This window comes from Lygodium microphyllum, chromosome 26 (assembly GCF_053477565.2).
Source record: "Lygodium microphyllum isolate KBCC chromosome 26, Lygodium_microphyllum_v1.1.10, whole genome shotgun sequence".
Lineage (NCBI taxonomy): Eukaryota > Viridiplantae > Streptophyta > Polypodiopsida > Schizaeales > Lygodiaceae > Lygodium > Lygodium microphyllum.
This window is the reverse complement of record NC_141160.1, coordinates 70,570,196-70,592,545: the sequence shown is the minus strand read 5'-3', so window position 1 is coordinate 70,592,545 and position 22,350 is coordinate 70,570,196. Positions and strand designations below refer to the sequence as shown.

Genomic DNA, 22,350 nt, shown 5'->3' with positions numbered 1-22,350 from the left:
TCCCAAACTTTTTTATTCAAAATGGAGCCAACTATGCTGAATTGTTTGATTAAAATGGAGTATGTTATAACATGTTTAGAATAGAAAATTCTGTAACCCAATCTCTAAGGTTGAACTGTCTAGGCTTGCACCCTGTTTTAACTTATAAGTGCCATGTTTTCACCTACGAGAGAAAAATGGTTGTACCTAAGGGCTTCCAAACTTTGTAGGTAGTTAGATAGGCGTTGTGGGTAACTTGTAGTACCTGCACTTGTATCCCAATGATGAAAATGGTACTTGTAATGACTTGTTTATACCCTGCAGTGTCTTGTAAAAGCCCTATTTCACCCTATTTTGATCTTCAAGATACTTGAATCTTTCAGAGTGCTTGAATCTTCAATTCTCCACTCATGGTACTTGTGTGAGGGATAAAACAACAAAACACGCTCCCTACATAGGCTCCGAGTCACCGAGAGGTGGGCAAAGTTCCCCCCGAGTCAATTGGTTACATTCCTTTGGGATCTTTAATAGTGGGGGAGGGTCACCTCTCTATTATCCCATTATCTCCCTAGACATCCACCTTTTTCCTATGTGGGAATCTCAACATGGCAGTGATATGATACTCTAATCAATCAACATTATATGCATTACTAAAATTTCCATTCAGCTCATTTCATGAGATGCAATAGGATTGAAATTGGCAAAATGAATAGGGAGAGGGTCTTACCACATAATGACTCACTACTGACTTACCCTTTACAATGGATCATGATATATTTTACCATGAATCAAAAAATCATCAGCAAATCGTTATTGAAGCTTGGACTGAAGCTTTTATGGCTGCCCATAGACTGCATAGTTAGGATTTTAAGAGAGCAAAAAGATGAGAAATAGAGCATTATTTGGGATTCTAGACATCAAAGAATTGAAGTATATTGTGCTAATGATGGTTTAGAAACATCAATGCTATCAAGAAGGTGAAGAAATGATGAAGAACATGCTGAAAAAATCAATCCAAATTTTGATCTACTATCTCCTCCATATTGCATCATCCCTTGTGGTCAAAATGGTATGCAACTCATAGAGTTTGATTCCTAGAAGCTTCCTATACCATCCATTCTTGAAGAGAAGCAAGATTCATGGAGAAAGATGACATTGAAGGGCTAAAGGGTCCATGGAGATCTCAGACATGAAGAAGAAGCTCCTCTTTTCTAAAAAGTAACCACAATTAATTCTTCTTCTGAGTTCCCTATTTCACCAAGTTACCTTCAAAATAGCCTATAATGGATGCATTACCTATCATTTTAGCCACGGTTTGGCTAAATCTCTCCAAGATCTTTGTCAGAGCTCCAAGATTAGTCTATGCTCCAAGTAAAACCCTTGCAAGTACCTGCCACGTGGCTTATGTACCTATTGTTCAAGATTTAATGGTGGAAAATTGAAGAAAATATGTCTAAAATGAGAGAACCAAATGGATCAAAATCTTTTGCTCTAATACCACTTGTCAAGGAGAGGACTGAGGGGCGAGACAAAGAAGAGCAAAGGAGAGAGAAAATAGTGTCAAGGAGAGAGAAATACTAGAAAGTTAGGAAAGAAGAGAGAGAAGCCATAGAAGTTGTGAACACAACCTTCTAGATGTACACCTTCTACAACAAGTAAAGGAGACCCTCAAAGCAATCACGAGTGATGCATATCCTAAGAATATGAGAGGTGTGTTCCATGTCCTTCATCTCAAAGCTCTCCTTGAGATGATTTTTCAAGGCATCCACCTTATCACATGATTGCTCCTAGTAATCAACATAGAGTACCAAAATCATAAGGCTACCATCACAAGCCTTCTTCATGTATAAACATGGATCAATATCACTATAGGTATATCCCTAGGAATACATGAAAGCATCAAGCTTGTGGTATCATTCCCTAGGTGCCTACTTAAGACCATAAAGGCTCTTTCTCAACTTGCACACTAGGTATTTCCTACCTTTTTTCTCAAAGCCCTTAGGATGCTGCATATAAATCTCATCATGTAGGTATATCCCTAGGAACGCAAGAAAGCATCAAGCTTGCGGTATCATTCCCTAGGTGCCTACTTAAGACCATAAAGGCTCTTTCTCAATTTGCACACTATACCCAAACTAGTTCTTAGCAAAAGCAAGCCAATGCTGAAATGTAGCCAAGACTCCTGATTTTTGCTTTATGGATGTACATAGACCTTATATGAGTAATCATCAATGAAAGTTACAAAATATTGTGCACCACCTAAAGAATTGCAAGGCATAGGTCCATAAACATCAGAATGAACAATAGCCAAAGGCTCACCCATGTGTGTAATGCTAGACTTTTTATGCAAATTATGAGTCTGCTTGCTATAAAGACAACAATCACAAGAAGAACCAAAACACTTATAAACAAGAGACGGAAGGTACTCGAAATGGGTAAGCAGTTTCATTCCCTTTAATGATATGTGCCCAAGGTGGTGATGCCATAATGATACATGTGGTACTGTAGGTACTGCCAAAACATGGTCGATAGACCCAAATACAACTAAGAGATAAAGAGTGCTAGACTTGGCACCTCATGCTAGGACAAGATTCCCACATGTAGGCTTCCATGAGGGATGACCAAAAGATACAACATAACTTGCATCATCCAACTATCCATCCAAAATTAAGCTTTTGGTCAAAGCTAGAATATGGCATAGATTATGCAAAGTAAACATATTGCTTGAAGAAAACTACAACTGGATATCTCTAATACCAATAATATCCAATGCTAGGTCATTGCCCAATCTGACAAACCTTGTCGTGCTACAATAGGAGGGAAACCACTCTTGATGAGGGGTAACATGAAATAAAGCCCCTAAATAAAGCGGCCAATATTGAGCATAGGTAGAAGACGCACAATCAACTATAAAACATCAAGAGAAGAAACTGTAAGTATATAGTCATCATTAGAATCAGTTTGCATGATATTAATCTCTTCAATCTTAACACTGGACTTACTAGGGGCAATGTTGCAATCATCAATCTTTTCCTACGATTTATCCTTTCCCTTTTCCATGTGCTTATCATCATGCATTTTGTGGCACCATGGCCAATTTGTTGGGGGTAAAGGCGCCTCTACCTAGTTGCCCGTGTATTACTACACGAACAGTACCCACACTTGCACACTATAGATGGCAGGTGCCCATCTCTATCACTTCATTCTTTATTCTTTTAGTGACATTTGAATAAAGGGAAGACCGATCACACATTGTGATTGTTGGAGGTCCCACATTGTGTGTGTCTCTCTCTCTTGCTTTTGCTCCTTCTACCACATCTCTTGCTCCCGCTCGTGCTTCCACTTCTAGGCTCACCTCCCTTCAACTGGTATTAGAGTCTTCTTCTTCGCGAGCTCCTCAAGCTTGGTCCGGCACACTCTCAACTTCCATTCGAATACCTACAGTAGTCATTTCTTTGTTGGTAGCCATAGCCACTCTGTTCGAGCTTCCTATCAGTTGCATTCTTCTTAGGAGCCTTCTCGAGTAAGTTGGAGCAGCCGCCATAGCCCTTACCTTGTTGGTGTAGCATCATGTTGTGTAGAACATAACCTTTTTTTAGCAGCAACTCACGTTTTTCATATCTTACAGCATATATTCTTTCATTAGGCAACTATACAAGCACTTATACACTTGGTTTTGATGCTTAGCATTGATCCTTCCACTCTTGCCATTCCATTTGAGTGATAAGCTTCAATTTTGGACTATTATAACAGTCCACAAACTATCATAAAACAGGGCAACACTTATCTTTGATGTCTACACTCATTGCCATTGGTTGGATGATGCTCGGTTGATGCTTATATATTCAAGGATGCTATGTCATTGGCTTGGAGTTGATTTTGGAATAATTTAACCACTTCATTTACTATGTTTTGGCTAAGATTTGCTAGCTGGAAATATAGGGCAGTCCTCTATTTGATGCTTCTATGGTCAGATTTGTTGGTCTTATGATGCTCAATTATGCTGAAGTGATGTCTACATGTATGGGAATGATGTCTATGTTATGGGTTAGATTTGGAGCTGATTTTGGTACTGAAATAGCTTGGTTTGACAGTGTATTCATTGTTGTATACAATAGGGCTAAACCTCTTTTAACATGGATTTTATGTGCCTATTGCTTCTGGCTATGATTCGGGTGTTCTATATACACTCCTAATGTGTACTATTGATGCTAGTACATTGGTATATCATATGCCCATGATTTGAGGTGGCTTTGAGCTTCATTTGAGGACTGATTTACTAAATTTTGACAGTGAATTTATTATTATAATAACCTGGGTTGAAGCCTATTTGGTCAGTGTATGCTCTACCTATTGGTCATGGGTGCTTCCCAGGTGACTCATATGACTACACAGATGTATACGGAGGTTGGCAAATGTCTTGAATGGTTCTAGAATGTATTTCGAGCCTCGTTTGAGCTCCGTATTGGTTGGCACTTACTTGACATTGGACTACATTGGCATGCTTTGTGATAGAGGTTATATCTATGGTCTATGCATGACCCATTGGTACATGCTTTGAAGCATATGTCAGTGATGTATGCTACCTACATTGTTTGAGCTTCTTTGCCACTTGGAGATTTAGTTGGGCTTGTACTTGGATGCTTTGGAACCTCTTTTGGATGTTTCTTGGCTTGTCAAAGATTTTGACTTGGGTTCATACATGATGTACTTGGATGCTATCAGATACTTGATCGCTTACATGCTCTTGGTGCTCTCATGATGTACGGTCTTGGCTATGAGATGTCTTATGCATTTACATGCTATCTCTAAGCTTTGTTGCTTATTTTTCTATCGACTTTAATGCAGTGGGAGCTTTATGCTTATGGTCTTGGATTTAGCCAGAGCTTGCAAGTTATGGATTTGAGCTATTACTTGAGATTTGAGACTAGGATCTCTTACACGTCCTTGACTATGATATTTGCTTGGTAGATGCTTCCATGTCTACTCTTGGATGCTTATGAGCTTATTTGATCCGTCTTCATTGAGCATACACCAACCTTTGTTAAGTCTTGCCAGTGGTGTGTACATCTTGCTTATTACTCAAGGGATGTATCGATTGTACTTACGGACTCTCTTGACACATTTGGGTGTTTAGCTCATGTTCATTGGCTATCATAGTGCCTCTATTATGCCCACTTGATGCAGGATTGGACTTGGTAGTCACTGTTGTCATTGAATCTCTATTAGCTCACTGTTTGCCCTCATTTACTCACTGCTGTCATTTATTACAGCAAGTTGTTTTATGTGGACTGTGATGTTTTTACTGAGCTTAATCGTATCCTTTCGGTGTACTTTTGGTACTATTTGGTGGGCAGCTGATCACTCTAACAGTTTCTCTTATTTTCAGCTTGTTTTGATAGTGGTTTTGGTCTATTTACTACTAATTACAGCATATTCTTTTCTACATAGTCTGCCTGTGTTTGACTCATTATGGCTGGTCATCTCAAAGATACAGCTTTGTTTAAATATACTTGATATAGTGCATATAGATGTTTAGGGACCTACACATAATGTTTCTGTTGGTGGCAACAAATGCTTTGTCACATTTATTAATGACTGTTCAAGGAAGCTATGGGTATATTTTATGAAGGAAAAGAGTGATGTAATTGAGCATTTCAAAACTTTCAAGGCAGTTGTTGAAATAGAAACATGCTTGAAAGTGAAGTGCTTAAAATCAGATGGAGGGGGAGAGTATCTCTCTAATGAGTTGTGGCTTCTTGAGGACTCATGGGATAAAGAGGCAATTTACTTGTAGATATACCCTACAACAAATGGGATTGCAAAAATAAAAAATAGGCATATTGCAGAAGTTGTACGGGCATTAATGGCTAAAAAGAAAATGCCAAATCATTTTTGATCTGAAGCTATCCATACTGCTGTCTATATTATGAACAGAACTCCCACAACTGCAATTCATGGGATGACTCCCGAAGAATGCTTTACTAACAAGAAGCCCGATCTATCACACTTGAAGGTATTTGGCTGTGTTGCATATGCTCATGTGCCAGATGAGCTACGGAATAAGCTTGATCCAAAGGCTGAAAAATGTATTTTTATTGGATACTCTTTAGAGCAGAAAGGGTATCGTTATTAAAACCCTATCACAGGTGAGTTCAAAGTGATCAGGGATGTGATTTTTGATGAGATGAGCAGTTGGTATGCGCCTGCTGATGATGTATTAGATGATGATAATGATCATGATAGCTATGTCAAAAAAGAAAAGCAAGAATTATGGTTAGACCAAAAACATCATCTGGTACTACTGTAGTGGGAGCTCACGCTCAACCACCAAGACCCACGGACCACTTATTGCTTCAAGCATTTCAAGCGAGCTCTAATGTCTATCTCTCACCTAGCCAATGCGTCGTCGATCCTATGAGTGTAGTGAGCTTACCTTGATGTCGATACGAGTTGCCTCCTCTCTCGCACACCCCGATAGCTCCACAATCCTAGATGCGAGCTCAAGTATCCTCAAGCCCCCTCCATCTCCAAGCTCCATCCTCCATAGCCGCGTGTGCGAGAAAAGAGAAGAGAAGAGAAGAAGAGAAGAGGAGATGGTGAAGAGCTTCACCCTCTTGATCCCTCACTCTCACACACTCACTCCCTCACACTCTCACACTCCCTCTCTCAAGAGCACACACAAGCAAGAAGATGAGGAGAAGAGAAGAAGAAGAGAGCTCTTGTTAGCCATACACCAAAGAATGAGCTTCCATTCATTTTTTGAACTTTATATACAAGCCCTAAAATCCCATGGGCACCCATCCCTTTTTTACATGACTGGCCATTGTGGCAAGGTCCTTTTTCCATTTCCCCCTTCTAGCCTTATGCCTCTAGCCTATACCCGTCTAATATTTTACAATTGGCACAGGAGGGAGCTTGACGCTCTTTTACAAGAGTTTTCCAAGTTTTTTGAGGCGCCTTTCATTTAAAATTGCACTTTTTGCCCCGGCTTAGCTTTGGAGGTCGCCTGCTTGTCTTTGCTCTTTATCCATATTTTTTTTTGCTTTTTCCTTCCTTTTTCCGCCATCTCGACTTGGGGTTAACATTACCCCCCTCCTAGATGGGTGCTAGTCCCATGGCACTTCTGTGTGTTGTTGTAGGTTGGCAAGCAATTGGTCAAGTGGTGTAAAGGTGAGGGCCACTTGGAGACTTAGGTCCTTGTGGAAGCTGTGAAATGATTTTTGTCGGAGAAGTCAAATGGATATTGCATGGTTGACGGGGGCCTCCGAAGTTGGTGGTTTGTTGCTTTTTGTGATGCTTGAAAGGATAAGGTGCGGTGTTGTTCCTAAGGGGAGTGCCTACCTCATTGTGTTAGTGCATTGTGCTCGTGCTAGTGGAATGGGGAGGTGGGTCTAACCGCAAGCAAACCTGGGTGATATCCCACACTTGAGGATCCCATTTGTGCCAAGGGAGGTGCGGTGCAAGTGGCTTAGGGTGACAGGTCTAACCATAGGCAAGTGTTACCTCCCTAGATATGTCCTGTCCTTGATGTGCCCTAAGCGTAAAGTGGGGGAGCAAAAGGGCTAGGGGGTTAGGAGTGGAGCCGACCGACCGAAGCCATCGGGCATGCCTAACTTGAGAACCCCTAGGTGCAATGATCGTGCTTTATGTGGTGGTAAGTGCTTCTGCAACAAGTGGGCTATGTTGTCCAGTCCAGTGGAGAGTGTTTTTCGTGCTTTTCCTTTCATGCTGTTCTTTTCTTCGCTTTTACTTTTTTTTTTTTTTTTTTTTGAAGTTACAGTAGTGGAATGACAGCCAGGGCCTAATTCTCTTCATTTGAATGAGGAGGGGAAGGGGGTCGAATGGATTTGCTCAAAATTTGGTAGCTTTGCATGTATCCTTTCAGATTCATGCGAACGTGGAGAGAGGTGGGGGAGAGGAAAGGGTGATTGCATCTAGTAAACTAGCTGTCATTCATGTCTTCTAGAAGGGCTAGGCAAAAAGTGGGGAGGAAACTAGCCCTCATCATTAGACGAGCCATGGCACAGCTGTCAATGGCGTTAGGGTTGAAGAAGAGGGGAGGCAGGCCGCGCTCTGGTGGAATCAGGTCCTGCTTAAGTAATAACTTAAGTAATTTAAGGTAGTTACATGTAGTTACAAAAGCTAGATTGGGGCATGAAGAGAAATCTGCGAGGAAGCGCGTCATAGAGTCATCTAGGCTTTTTGAGTTAAAGAGGAGGGCATGTTCAAAGGATACTACATTGGAGTTATAGATAATAGGAAAGTCGTAACGCCCGTGGAGGGTGGCATCAAAATCCACACCTACCCTTTGAGGGTATGCCATGTATGTGGGGTTGTTCCTCTCGAAGGGCAGCGTGTTACAAAACGCCATCCAGGCGAGCATACTAATGTCGCATACTCGCCTCCTCCACAGGGGTTGGCTTTTATAGCCCTGTACTGTATGTGGAACTTCAAAAACTTTGTTTTGCCAGTAGTCGGCCTCTTCAGTTCCTCAAGAGGTGGGGGTCTTCTCTCTCTCTTCTAGCCACTTTTGCCCTAGTTGGCCACCAATCGCGATCACCTCCTCCATCACCTTAAGCGGCAAGACCCTCCGCAGGCTGTTGGGTAAGAGAAAGCTAAAGGTGAACGGATCCTTTTCTTTTTCTTGTCTCTCCCAAACCACTAGCTCTGCGTGGAATCCAACTGGGATGTCATCAGGGCAAGGTGGGAGGGGTGCGGACGGCTGCACGGCTGGCTTGGCCATTAACTGCTTCTTGGCTTCTTCAACTAACTTCATGCGTCTCTCTTTAAGCGCGGCTTGTCTCTACACAAATGGATCCTCCTATTATTGCTCTTGAGACTGCGGGGAGAGGGGTTGTGGGATCACATCCTCTCTGAATCTGCCCATGTCGAATTCAAGTTCTGCTTCCTCCCCCTACTGGTCTCCTTGTTGTGCTCCCTCTTCAAATCCTATGGTATCTATTTCCTGGGGGGTTAGGCCGGCCAGCAATAGGTATTTCCTTTACTCTTCCAGGCTCAGTCTAACCTCCGCAGGTTAGGGTGGCATAAGGAAGCCAATGTGGGCAACACCTCAATGTAAGTAACACCACAACATAGAAAGATCTCAACCTCGGGAGGCTATCAAGCCAACGTAGACAAGACTCCGCTAATGATGGACATTGAGGCGGTGCGATCGGGCCAAGGATATCAAGCTAAGGCTTGCTTCTTTAGGATTCCCTATAGCACTTGATCCTTGATTAGTCAAGGCACTAATACTTAAGATCACTCAAGCCCTCAATAGCTAAAGTCTACAAACATGACTCGACTAGTTGATCACAATGGACCTCTCAAGAGCCTAAAGCCAACCCCTTAAGACTATCTTCTTGACTCTCAACTACTTGAGGATTTGATAGGATTACTCAAGCTGGACTTAATAGCCAAGCCTTGACCAATTGATCTATTGATTGCTCAAGATTTGAGCTATATCCTAAGATTCGTGCCAATTTAGAAGTGTTTTTACACCATGACTTGAGATCCACTCAACTAGTCAAATTGAGTTACCCAATCGGACTAATTACGCTTGGGGAATCAATCAACTGTACTATGTACCATTCACACAGAGAGCACTCAAGAGAGCTCTCAACTATTGACCCCACACCTAGCTTGACCCACCATTTTAAGTTTGTAGGACCTGACTAGAACACCCTCCGAGCACTCAATTGCTCAAGAGAAACTATTACTTGACCAATGCTATTGCCCAAAGTGAGAACCTTCTATGCTCAATCCCTTGACTAAGCAAAAAGTTATTTCTCAAGTAAAGAGAACTTGAGCCTACTAAGACCCTTCACACCAAACAATCAAACAGAGACTCTCAAGTCCCTCTTAAGCTCTAAGCTCAACCAACCAATATAGGATTCCACTTGATAAACTTAGAATCCATTGAGTAGACTTGGACTTGAGAGAACCAAGCTACACACTTAGCCATTCCCAAGCCAACCCTTAAGACTAGACCCATTGTTTAAGCCTTGGAGTAAACCCTAAACCTAATAACTCCATAGTTGAGTTTAAGCACCACTTGACCTCAAAGTGAATCCCTCAACTCAATTCTTAAGCTTGTGTCTGAGTCAACCCAAATAGACTAAAGCACTCAAGTGAGATATATTTGAGTACACTCGAAACAATAAATGCAGTGTAAACAAAAGTTTTGAGCAGAGAATCAAAACTTGAGTGTAAAACTGGGGGCCGTGAAAGAGAGTAGAATCATTGTAGGAGTGTGTGTGTGTGTGTGTGTGTGTGTTCACTTATGAAGACCCTACAACCACAATAGACATCTAAGGGAAGATCCATGATGCTATAAAAGGAACCCGCTGCACATGAGGACATGAAAACCCAAAGACCCCAATAAAGGTTGAACCTTGTAAGCTTAAAAAGAACCTCACATATAATTGGTAATAACAACAAATAATGACAATTCAAATCATTATAGGCCAAGTTGGCCAAGCACCTATGCAATTAGACAAGAGAATATGCTAGAGACACTTTGTCTACCACCATGTCACTATAGTAGGGAACTAGACCTCCATGATGGAGAAGGAACAATCACTAAAGGACATGCCAAAAGGCTTCCACAAAATGTAGAGGTAGGTTTTGAGCCACTATAGGAAAGGATACTTGTGAGCTAATAGACATATCCTACATTAATGACAATATGAACCCCATGATAGAAGAAACAATAATACGAGATGCTAGTAGCATAGAGCAAGTAGACCTTAAAAAAGATCACGGACTTGACTCTAGAAGCCCAACACGAGAAGGAGAACATCCAATGAGAGACAGGTAACATCATGAGGCTACTTTTGAGTGCATAGCTTACATGAGGCTACTATTAAATGCATGGATTATAGGACATATAATGATAGGCATGCTTGGCTTATAAGGCATCTAATGACTAACTCTCACACTAATTCTGCCAATCTAGTGCAAAGAAAGTTGCTTGGTGACAATAATGCCCTCTAGGTCAAGACCTAGATAGCCAACATGTTGCTTGTAGGTCTAGGTGTCATACCAAGCAAGGTTCCCTTAATTGCTAAGTAAATAGAGAAGTTTAGAGCATGGATAACTTTTATAGCTTTATAGAGAGATTTGAGCACATCTATGAGACCAACAATCTCATCTCAAACATGAAGAGGCTGTAAGCCTTTGGACTATGCTTAGGAAATAAGGGAAGAACATGGTTCATGAGGCTAGATGTAACTAAGATGCCCCACTTCTCACTCCCTTCAAGGACATGTTCATCAAGGCCAAGCTCACTAAAGCCCTAAACTAGACACAACCCTATTTCCAGAACATCCAATGGCACTTACCATACCCAAATCGGTACCTTGCAAATACATACCAATTGCCTAATAGGGCATTGTACTATCCTAGACCTCCATAGTTGGCCTTGCTAGCTCCCATAGAGCAAAATATTGCTACACAAAGGGCAAAAATCAATCCTCTACATATCCCACAACACCCTCTAATATCATCAATCTTACAAGCAAGGTGCTAGTCCACTATGTGGAAGAGAAAATGGAAGAGAAAGAGCATATAAGACCTCAAACAAGAAAGATAACATAGTCCACATAGACTACAAACCCGCTCCCATCATGATGCTAGGGCAAGAAAGAGGAAGGGCTCTAGTGTAGCCTAAGGACCATGTAGCCTCTAGATGCCTATAGAAAGTAGAACCATGCAAGGATAGTCAAGTAAGCCAATGAACCCTAAATGTGGCATAACTCATATGTACTTTAACTATCCCAAGCAAAAAGTCCGTGGTAGCAAAGCCATCATCTCATTAAGAAGTGGGTGCAAAAGGCCCAAGTGGCCTAGCAAAAGCCCAAAGCCACTCATGATATGAGCACCATAGGGCTATCCAACATTGAATCACTATCCCAACTAAAACACAAACATGATATACAAGGGTTAACCTTCCAACTGGTAGAACAAGGGAGGAGTCTAACATAAGGAGAGCAACAACTTAGTCAAAAAAGTCAAAAAACCAATTGGCTCTAGTCCAATAAACCTTGCCCAACCTCATTGCCACATTGGTTTCAAGTAGTGTGTCAATCCCATTAGGGTTGTTATTATGAAATAGTCCAAAACTCCATAAACACATGAGAACTTTCTACGCTCATATTTATGAAGTCCATTTTGAAGTACAATGAGAAGGTTAATAACGAATGAACTCTTATTGATTTTTACAAAACATGAATGTAGATGGAGAGCGAACAATGTACATTAAAACAAGATTCAATTAACATGCATTGCAATCAAGACATTCATGGGCATTGTTGACATGGAAACCTTCATCGCGATCATCAAGAAAAAATACATTCGATGCGCTCGGGGATGGCGGTTGAGGGATTGGCTTCAGCTATGCACCTCTTCTCTCTTCACTGCTAAGGCTGCACAATCACCCGCCAATGCAAGGCTGATCCTTTCAGCAGCCCACACAATGGCAACCCAGTCAGCCCACGATTCTTCTGCACGCAATTCTTCTTCTCCTTATTCTTTGGACCTGCAGTCATACAACCGCGATGGCACGATGACACATGCAAGTTCGGAAAGAAACTGTGTGCAGCAGTCCGAGGTCACGCGGCACGATGGCCAATGCAAGTTCTGCCACAAAGTGTTGTGCACGATGGCGATCCTCAGGCGAAGGTGGGCAGCAATCGTGATGGCGATGGTAATGGCGATGGCGATGGCGGGCAGCGATGGTGATGGCAAAGGTGGGTTCCTTAGACGTCCACGTTAAAAAATGGAAGCCTGGAAAAAACCAGGGTCTCGCATGCAAGAGTCCAGTCGGGTGGGCGACCCAAATAGTAAACCTGCCTGACTCCCCCTCCCGCCCGACTCCCCCTCCCCCCCCTCAAATCCATGATCGCCACACCTGCCAACCCGGTCCGAAGTACTACCCCCTCGGTTGTCGTGATGCCTCTACCTCATGCCCGACGAAAATCGCGGGCCCCATCCACGTGCCGCGTGACCCGTCAAATCGATCGATAGCCCCCCTTTTCCGGCGGATCGGGTTCCCTTTAGCGCTGAACTGGGTTTACACCCAGGATCGGGTTTACTTTCGTTGGCGGGGTTTACTTTCGTGGGCGGGGTTTACTTTCATGGGCCGGGTTTACCCTGGGCCAAAAGCAGGGGTCCAGATCCTCCCCGCGATCCATGGCCCCCCTCAACCGTTGATCCCAACTCAAACCACCCCGTGGCACATAGTCGTGAGGGGGGCCTAGCCCGATCATCTTACTCGATGTACATATTTTGATCATGTAATACATTTTGCATTACAAAAAGAAAAAGAAAAAGAAAACTACCATGTAAGATTCTTTTTGGTATGAAAAAAAAACATTCTTGGGCAAAAGCCATAGCCACTCCTGCAAAAAATTTATTTCGTTTTAATTATCTTCTTTCAACCTTTTCGGAGACGAAAAGGGAGTCGGCTAAGGGGCAAGCCTGGTTATAAATAGCCCCCACACAATTTCCATTAGGGTTGTATCTGCCATTCTTGTGTTTCTTTCTTGCGGCCTACGTCGATTTAGAGCACTCTTCGTCTGTCTCGTCCCCCTCTTCTTCGTCCAACGTTAAGACATGCCTCGCCGCAGTGGAGGAGGAGGAGGCCGCTCCAGCGGAGGTACGTCTCTCTCTCGTCTCTGTCTCATTTCATCTCCCTCTCTCTCTCTTCCCCTGCTCTGCATCTGCTGCATCAGAACAGTCTTCGTTGGTCGATGCCCTAACCCTGGTAATACCTCAGAGGAAGCTATAACACTTTCCAAACTTGCTGACTGGCAGCAGCGTCGGAAGCTTTGCCTCGGACCGCAGAAGCCATGTTTGGCCAGACTTGCATATCTGGTTTTTTGACTTGCTAGGTTACTTCTGGCGATGCTGCTCCTGACAAGCATGTCAGGTTTTCATGTGCCGCTGCCTACGGTGCGACTCCTCACATGCTTGTCAGGTTCCATTACTTTTGAATCCCTTCTCTTTGAAGTCTTTGGCTTAATATGCAAGAAGGATCGAACGTCTTTCCATGTGGGAGAAGGCGATGTTTTCCCTAGTTTTTCTATAACGTTCAATATCACAAGCTTCTGCTTGGGCTTGCAGTCCCCTGGCCCCAACCACATCTAGTTATATATGCAGTCCCTTTCTCGCCGAATCGTTTGTGCTGGTGTAACTAACAATGTGGAGATCGTAGTGGGACTTTGCCAAACTTTTTGTGATGCCATTTGACTCTGGACATATCTATTGCGTTTCAGTCTAGTTGAATCTTGTCTTTTATAGCAATCAGCCAATACCTTCTCATCACGGTTCGTCCCTTGCTTGCGTCTCAGGTTTCTGTAACCTTGTTGTTTAATACTTGGGTGTTAAGCCTTTTCATCAAGATGTGATCCTGTTATGCATACCAAGATTGATCCTTGTAAATGCGTTTGCGTTCAATGTTTGCAATTAACTGTGCAGGTTCCTCATTTCGTTCTGGTTCTCGCCCTGCACGCTCAGCACCTCCACCAGGTTTGCATTGCCCTCTGACATGTTTTATTTGGTTCTTCTTGAATTTGGGAATGTGTTGCACACGTCTGCATTAACTGTCTTTGCTTGCAGCTCAGCATGCGCCTGCACCACCACCTGCTCCTGCACAAGCTAGTGGGGGTTCCATGCTTGGTGGGATTGGTTCCACCATTGCCCAAGGTTTGCGGATTTTTTTTGTATTGCTCGTCATATTTTCTGTTCAAATTGCTTTCTAACTCTGTTTCTTGGGTAATCTGTAGGCCTGGCCTTTGGAACTGGAAGCGCCATTGCCCATAGGGCTGTTGATGGTATAATGGGGCCCCGCACAGTAACCCATGAGCATGTAAATGGGGCTCCTGCAGCTGCTGACTCGCCTAACTTGACCACTGTCAGTGGTGCTGATGCTTGCGTCAACCAGTCAAAAGCTTTTCAGGATGTGAGTGTCTCTGCCTATGTTGATGTGAAATTATGCCTTTTATGATCTCATTTTTTTTTATCTAGAGGCAACAATTCGGGAGTAAAATGCTTTGCCTACATGTATTTTTCTCCCGAAAGAGCTCTCTCAAAAGGTTCTCTTGAGATTGGTATGGATTCTGCATGTTTGGAAAAATTTTCTGCCCCTGCCCCTATGATGCTCTACAATGTTAAATGTAGTGGCCTGAAAGCTCGTTGTTGACATTACACTATCTGAGGGGTGATTCTAGATTAAGATTTTTGTGAACCTTCGGTTGCCTCTATGATGCTATAGAGCGTTAAAAGTGGTCTGAGCTTATTGTTGACATTGTACACCATCTGAGAGGCAAGTCTAATGGATGTAGAGCTGGAAGATTGCTGTTAATGTCATTTGCTTTTGTCTGAAATTCAATTAAGAGTTAGCATATGCCCCTCACAGCTGCAGGATGCAGCCTTTTACACACGGACAACAGTGTATTTGGTCTACAAATGCCCAACTAGAGCATGTAGCTTCAGCTGATATCTTAATTAAAGAAACTCCCAATTCATTCTTTGAGCAGTGCATTCAAGCCAATCTCACTGGATTTTAGCCGTTTGACTTTGAATGTGACATTTTTCTGTAGTGTAGAGAAGTTATTTGGAAAAGCTGCAGGGTATATCGGTGTTGCACTGGCAAAAATATTACCTTGGATCTCCCAATGATTAGAGACCGCATGTTTCAGCCTTGTCTGATCTTTATAGATTTGCTGACATTTAATGGTATGAGGGAGTTTCCAATGCCTGTTTATGGCTAACTCATGAACCCTAACATTTGTTATTGAGATTTTGGGTGTAGCACTCACGAACCATTATTCAACAAAATGTGCTTGTCTGATTCCTGGCCTGCCTTGACATGCTTATCAGACACTGTTGAGCATGACATTGGGCTTAAGGTGGTGGTTATATTCAGTTAATATCCAAAGAGCTGACTAGCATGGGGTCAATAAGGAATCTGTCTCGAGTCTTGGAGGATGCTCTCTCCCTTTGATATGCCTGTGACTTATAGAAGTAAAGCTGCTTAATGTGTTGATATTTTGTGCTTGTAAAAAGCTTGCCTGTTTGTTTGACCAATCATCAAACCCTACCTGTTGTGTCTCCCAGTGATTAGAGAAGGATTTCTTTCAGCCTTTTCTGATTTATGTAGAGTTGCTGACATTGGTTGGTATGAGGGAGTTCCAATGTATGTCTATGGCCGGTATATGCCCTCTTAATACCTGTTGGTATGGTGGTAGTGTCTGTATTCACCTGTTAGATTCAAGTGAAATCCCCAGCCTTGACATGCTGTCAGCGGACGTGTGTATATGAGATAGATGTGATTAGGGCTGTCTGATAAGATTAGGGCAATTGTTCTGTTCAATGTTTTTTGAACTGTCTAGCCTACAGTCATGACTTGTTATAGTATTAGTAAGGAAGGTGTTGTTGCTCTTGAAGCTGTAGGATGGTGTCTCTTGATGCACAGTAACTGGCTTGTTGGCACTTTAATGAGTAGGTAGCACAATACGTTGTACCCTTGCCTGATTTTGGCATGCTGACATTTACTGGGAAGTTTCTATTGTAGCTGCTCATGCATTCTAATGAGCATTGTAGTGGGGCTTGCGTTGCTTTATATTATATGCAAGGCATTGTTTCTTGGACAGTATGCATTGCTAACTCATAGCCAATGAACTAGTTCCTGGTTAGGTTTGAACTTGTAATTGAGGATAACTCCTGCTTCCAGGTAACTCCACACTAACTCTCCTGGTGAGCAGACAATAGGAAAAATATCCAGCCTTCTGTGATTTGGATTTGTGGATGTTGGCTTTCTATTGTAGCTGCTCATGCATTCTAATGAGCATTGTAGTGGGGCTTGCACTGCTTTATATTATATGCAAGGTATTGTTTCTTGGACAGTATGCATTGCTAACTCATAGCCAATGAACTAGTTCCTGGTTAGGTTTGAACTTGTAATTGAGGATAACTCCTGCTTCCAGGTAACTCCACACTAACTCTCCTGGCGAGCAGACAACAGGAAAAATATCCAGCCTTCTGTGATTTGGATTTGTGGATGTTGGCTTTGGCAGTCCTGTACCTCCAGCTCAGTCAGGCCAATTGCTGATTGCCAATTGGCAACAACTCACTTATATGATCAAAGCAATCTGTCTTGTGATTCCCATAGTTTCTTTATCTTGCCTCGGAAGGTTTCTGGTAGATGTGGAAATGTTTGTGCTGTTTATTGCTAATTTTGTTGCTGGTGCTCATATGGAACCATGTGTATTGTTCCAGAAGTGTCTGCTCAGTGGATACTGATGTCTCCAGTTTGTATGTAGGCTGGGTTAGCTGTTTCTAGTCTTGGTCTTATTCTTGTTTCTGCAGTGTGAATTTTATGTTTATTAGTTCACCTGCTCGGTGCTGGAATCCTCTTCATCAATTCTCTTTTGTATTGCTGCAGTGCATTAATGCCTATGGCAGTGACATTGGGAAATGTCAGTTCTATGTTGACATGCTTAACGAGTGTCGTCGTGGACCCTCGTCAAGTAAGTTCAGAGAATATTTGCTGCTGCAAAAGTGATTTACTACTCAGGCACTTAGATATTTAACAGTTTTCTTAATGTTACAGTGACCCTGTGAGAGGAGGCCAGTTTATGAGGACAAGTGATTATTGATCTGCCACCGTCTAGCAATCTTGTATAGTCATGGCTACCTTGTCCAGTTCCAAGTATGTAGTTCGAGCTTTTGGAATGTAGGAACCAAGAGCTTGGGTGGCTTTGTTATGATGTAATAAGATGGCACTCTTTTCTTCAGTTGAAACTATTGTTTCAGACATTTATTGGAAGACCGAAGTAGCAACATACTTTCCAATCTGAAAGTAGTAACACATGTTCTAAACCTTTTACACAAATCCAATATGCTTTGCATTGACTCTATTCACTGTATTGTTTGTACTTAAAATGTGCATTTTGTGGATTTTAGTTGTCTGATTCCCATAGAACTAATCAAAGAAAACAAGCAACTCCACCTTCCTAGTTTTCTTTTTGTTTTCTTTTTCAAAATGTGCATGTGTGGGAGTCTAGTTGAGAGTTGGGACTGTAATAGAACAGATGAAAGAAAATGCAACACTTTCTTTGGGACTCCCAAAGAAAAAAGCCTCTACAGCTTTGAGTGACTCAAGTGTGCCAAAAGTTGTTACATTTCCTTTCTGTGCTCTTTTCAAGTTGCAACTCAAATAAATCAAATGACAGCCACAGTATACCTCTGGTTGGAGTTTAGTAGTCCAGGCTCTTCAAAGAGCTAAACAAGAAAAGACCAATGATTTTTGGCAGTACACATGGGCATGTTGTGTGGAACGCTGTAGAGTAGAGCCTATGGCTTGAGATAAGTAAAATCTCTTAAGGGGCACTACTCTCTTCAAGTTGCAACTCAAATAAATCAAATGACAGCCACAGTATACCTCTGGTTGGAGTTTAGTAGTCCAGGCGCTTCAAAGAGCTAAACAAGAAAAGACCAATGATTTTTGGCACTGCACATGGGCATGTTGTGTGGAATGCTGCAGAGTAGAGCCTATGGCATGAGATAAGTAAAACCTCTTAAGGGGCACTAAAAGACTTGAGGCAATGGACCCTGGCTAACAAATGAACGAGGGATGGTAATCTTCACTACCAGTAGGGTACTAAAAGAATTGAATGGACCCTGGCTAAACAAATGAACGATGGCTGGCAATCTTCACTACCAGTATTGTTGCTCAGTATTGTAGTTCTGTTATACAAACTTGGTTCACTACCAGTATTGTTTTTGCTCAGTATTAGTAGAGACCCTGACTAACAAATGAATGAGGGCTGGCAATCTTCACTACCAGTATTGTTTTTGCTCAGTATTGTAGTTCTGTTATTCAAACTTGGTTCCCTGACTGTCCTAGGCCTATATGCTTGCAACAACTTCTAGCATTTTGAAACCAGAGGATGTCTTGGCTAACAAATGAACCGAGGGCTGGTAGTTTTCACTACCAGTATTGTTGTTGCTCAATATTGTAGTTCTGTTGTTATACAAACTTGGTTCCAAGACTGTCCTAGACCTATATGCTTGCAATAACTTCTAGCATTTTGAAACCAGAGGTCTAAGGCTAGCTTATTGCTTTCATACTTTGTTTTGAATGTCCAAATTGATGCTGTCCTATGCACTCCTTACTTACATTGTGTGCACACTGAAGCTACTAGTTTTTTTGAGGACTTGTTTTATTTTGCCCATCATTTTTTCATTTTCGTTGTGGCCTGAGTGTCTAGTGTAGGACCACCCTTGTACACGGTTTTGTTGACTTACCCTTAAGCCCATTCTCAAGGAGATGGATCATAATTGCATTATCATGATTGGGATCTGGAAATTGTCTCAGAAATGTGATGTAGGATTAAGTCATCTTGTTTATTGGGCATGAAAAGCTGCTATATAAGCACCTGTTCTCTTTTTAACGCTAACTGAAAGCAAAAGATACGGGCCTGGACTTGTACTGCAGAGTAGTTTGTTCGTCTTTATGAATTGGTTTCCTCTTTCATAATCTTTACAGCACATGTATGAAATATGAAATAGTATGGTTGTAGAACAAAAATAAAATAACATTTCCATGGTCTGATTATTTTTCTGAGTAAAGCAAGTAATCGTCAGGCGAGCTTGGTCAGGTCTCCTCAGCAAGTAAAGCAAGTAAATATTAGACTAGCTTGGTCAGGTCAGCAAAGGCGCACAATGGGGTTACATTCAGGAATTTAGAACAGTTTTTTTGGAAGTGGGAAGACATACTCATTACTCCATGGATGGTTGAGTCATCAACATCACTAGTCTCTAACTCAATATTAAGCTACCTTGGTCAGGTCTCCTCAGCAAAGGCACACAATGGGGTTACATTCGTGTATTTAGAACAATTTTTTTGAAGTGGGAAGACATACCCATTACTACATGGATGGTTGAGTCATCAACATCACTAGACTCTAACCACCTTAGTTTGAACCATAGAGTGCACAACAATTTTCTCCTTTCTCCCATTTAAGGGGCACAAAGGTGATACATTCATGAGATGCATGGTCATTACTCAATATTAGAAGCTTAGTGCGAGGGATTAGACTATCGCACTCTTTTTGCATCCAACTCCACTAGTGAAATAGAACATCCACCACTTCCTCCTCCATGCCTCCTTGGTCTTAAGCTATATGTAAATTCTAGAACATTCAAATTCTATATGGATCTTGTACATAATAGTCTTCCCCTTTGTGGTCCAAACACTTGAAATAGTGTTATTTAGAAAAGGTATTATGGATCCAATCATTCTTTTCATGATAGACGAAAATTTGCAATAATCTCCTAGATGGAAAGAAAGAGAGTCGGTTGACATCTTAGCAATATATCCTTCTCTTAAGGCTCTCGTTGTGAATCCTTATTGTCAATCAGCGGTCCTCCCAAATAGGAATCGAACCACCCCTGAAGGAAAAGCTAGATAACAATATGTATTGATTGGAGGAAACATCACCCCTCCCCTTTGCGGCCCCACTCCATTTGCATTCTAGAATCAGAGCCCTCCATGCTTTGAGGAGGCCTTGGCAAAGCTACAAAGATTTGATTTATGGATTGATTTCATAATAGAAGACAATAGGCCTTGGCAAAGCTACAAAGATTTGATTTATGGATTGATTTCATAATAGAAAACAACATTCAACCATTGTAGGATGTCCATACTTTGCCCAAGATGCGGGTTTGTGCAATGAGACATCAACATCATGGAGGCTTAGGGTTAATTGGCATACATAATATTCACTTGGGAAGAACCTTTTGTCAAGGTCCTCCTATCCAAGACTCACATATGCTCTCGGTGTAATGATTGAATGCCATAATATCCTTGTTTAGTCATGACAGACATTGATGGTCCAAATGAATCCCTTGAATGTTTTATTCATTTGCTCGTAAGTACTTTTTGACAATGAAAGTATACTCGTGATGAAGATAATGCTAGAAGAGAGCGTCTTTAACCACAATCATCTTAATGTTGATGAAAGAGGAAGGGAATTGAATGTCTCCAATTTGCTTGCAAACTTGTGGGTGTCCCATAGCTTCATGTCGAAGAGGACAACTAAGGTATTTAAACACCTCATATACTAAGGTATTTAAACACCTCATATTTCCATAAACTTGAAGACATTGAGTCAAGGAATATCTCCAAGGGAGTGGTTGATTAGAACCAATTCAACTTTTCTGTCATTGATATAAGAGCATAAAATGGTGAACTCATCTTATATGCCAATGAAAGAGGAAGGGAATTGAATCTCTCCAATTTACTTGCAAGCTTGTCAGTGACCCATAAACTCATAACTTCACGTTGAAGAGGAAAACTAAAGTATTTAAAAACCTCGTATATCCATAAATTTGAAGGCATTGAGTCAAGGTATATCTCCAAGGGAGTGGTTGACTAGAACCAATTCAACTTTTCTTTCATTGATCATAGAGCATAAAATGGTGAACTCATTCTAGTTTCACATTCTCCTCATTAAGGCATTGAAAGACTAGAGGTGTGGTCACAACTTTTTTATTTTTCCCATGAACATTTGTGATGAAAAATATTAGCCATTTAAGAGGAGACCTTGAATGCTACCCCTTCTTATTAATGGCTCTTAATAGAGGCCTCAATACCAATGTGAAATAGACATTTACCTTTTGAGCTAAGTTTTAGGTGACCATTGGAAGAATCATTATTGAAGAAAGTAGCTTTTAGACATTTTCTATTGCTCCAAGTATGAATTTCTTGCTTACTCAATCGTAGACCTTGTCCACTTCCATATTGAGCAACGAGGGAAATCTCCCCATCCAAAGTTGTAGAATACTCTTTAGGCAAGCTCACGTTCATGATGGCAATCATGAAATTTCCTTATGTGCATAAAATTGTACTATTTTGGATGGAAAAAACTAAGAAGGAAGAACTTCATCCTAAAAGCTAGCACCTTTGCCATTGCCTTGTGCCACATTGAGCACATTGAAAGGCCCCTAGTGGCTAGGATAGCACATGCCAATGCTCTTAAGGATGAGCATAACTAAGTCTTAATTCATCAAGAAAGGGATTCCATCATGGTTTAAACAACATCGATAAATTCACACAAATTATTGCCCCAATGCTTCCAAAACTATTGTAAATATTGCACTAATAGAATTTTGACCCCAAAGACTTACATATTTTCAATTTAAAGATTAGATAATCTCCTCTACGGAGAAGGATTTATCCAATTGCATTCTCCATGCTTGGGGCAGTTTAAAATCAATAACATTGAGAAAGGTAGCCAACTTATTCTCATGATCTTGTTTTGTTGCCTAAATCAGATTTCACTTGCGAAGAAATGCCACACA

General features: G+C 41.6%; 1 protein-coding gene across 4 annotated transcripts; it reads left to right on the top strand.

The window, feature by feature from the left end:
• Positions 1-13,483: 13,483 nt before the first annotated feature.
• LOC148013384 (uncharacterized) lies at positions 13,484-17,903 on the top strand. 4 transcript variants are annotated; one of them, XM_087667623.1, is made up of 6 exons: positions 13,484-13,639; positions 14,461-14,511; positions 14,602-14,688; positions 14,769-14,944; positions 17,429-17,513; positions 17,597-17,903. In XM_087667623.1, exons 1-6 carry the CDS (start codon positions 13,597-13,599, stop codon positions 17,605-17,607), a joined length of 453 nt encoding a protein of 150 aa, XP_087523749.1. In that variant the 5' UTR covers positions 13,484-13,596; the 3' UTR covers positions 17,608-17,903. The 4 variants fall into 4 exon arrangements, 3 of the variants coding, with proteins under 3 accessions (XP_087523749.1, XP_087523750.1, XP_087523748.1); XR_015688801.1 differs by lacking the exons at positions 17,429-17,513; positions 17,597-17,903 and adding exons at positions 16,718-16,872; positions 16,971-17,422 and having other exon boundaries at positions 13,487-13,639; positions 14,449-14,511; XM_087667622.1 differs by having other exon boundaries at positions 13,496-13,639; positions 14,449-14,511.
• Positions 17,904-22,350: the final 4,447 nt, after the last annotated feature.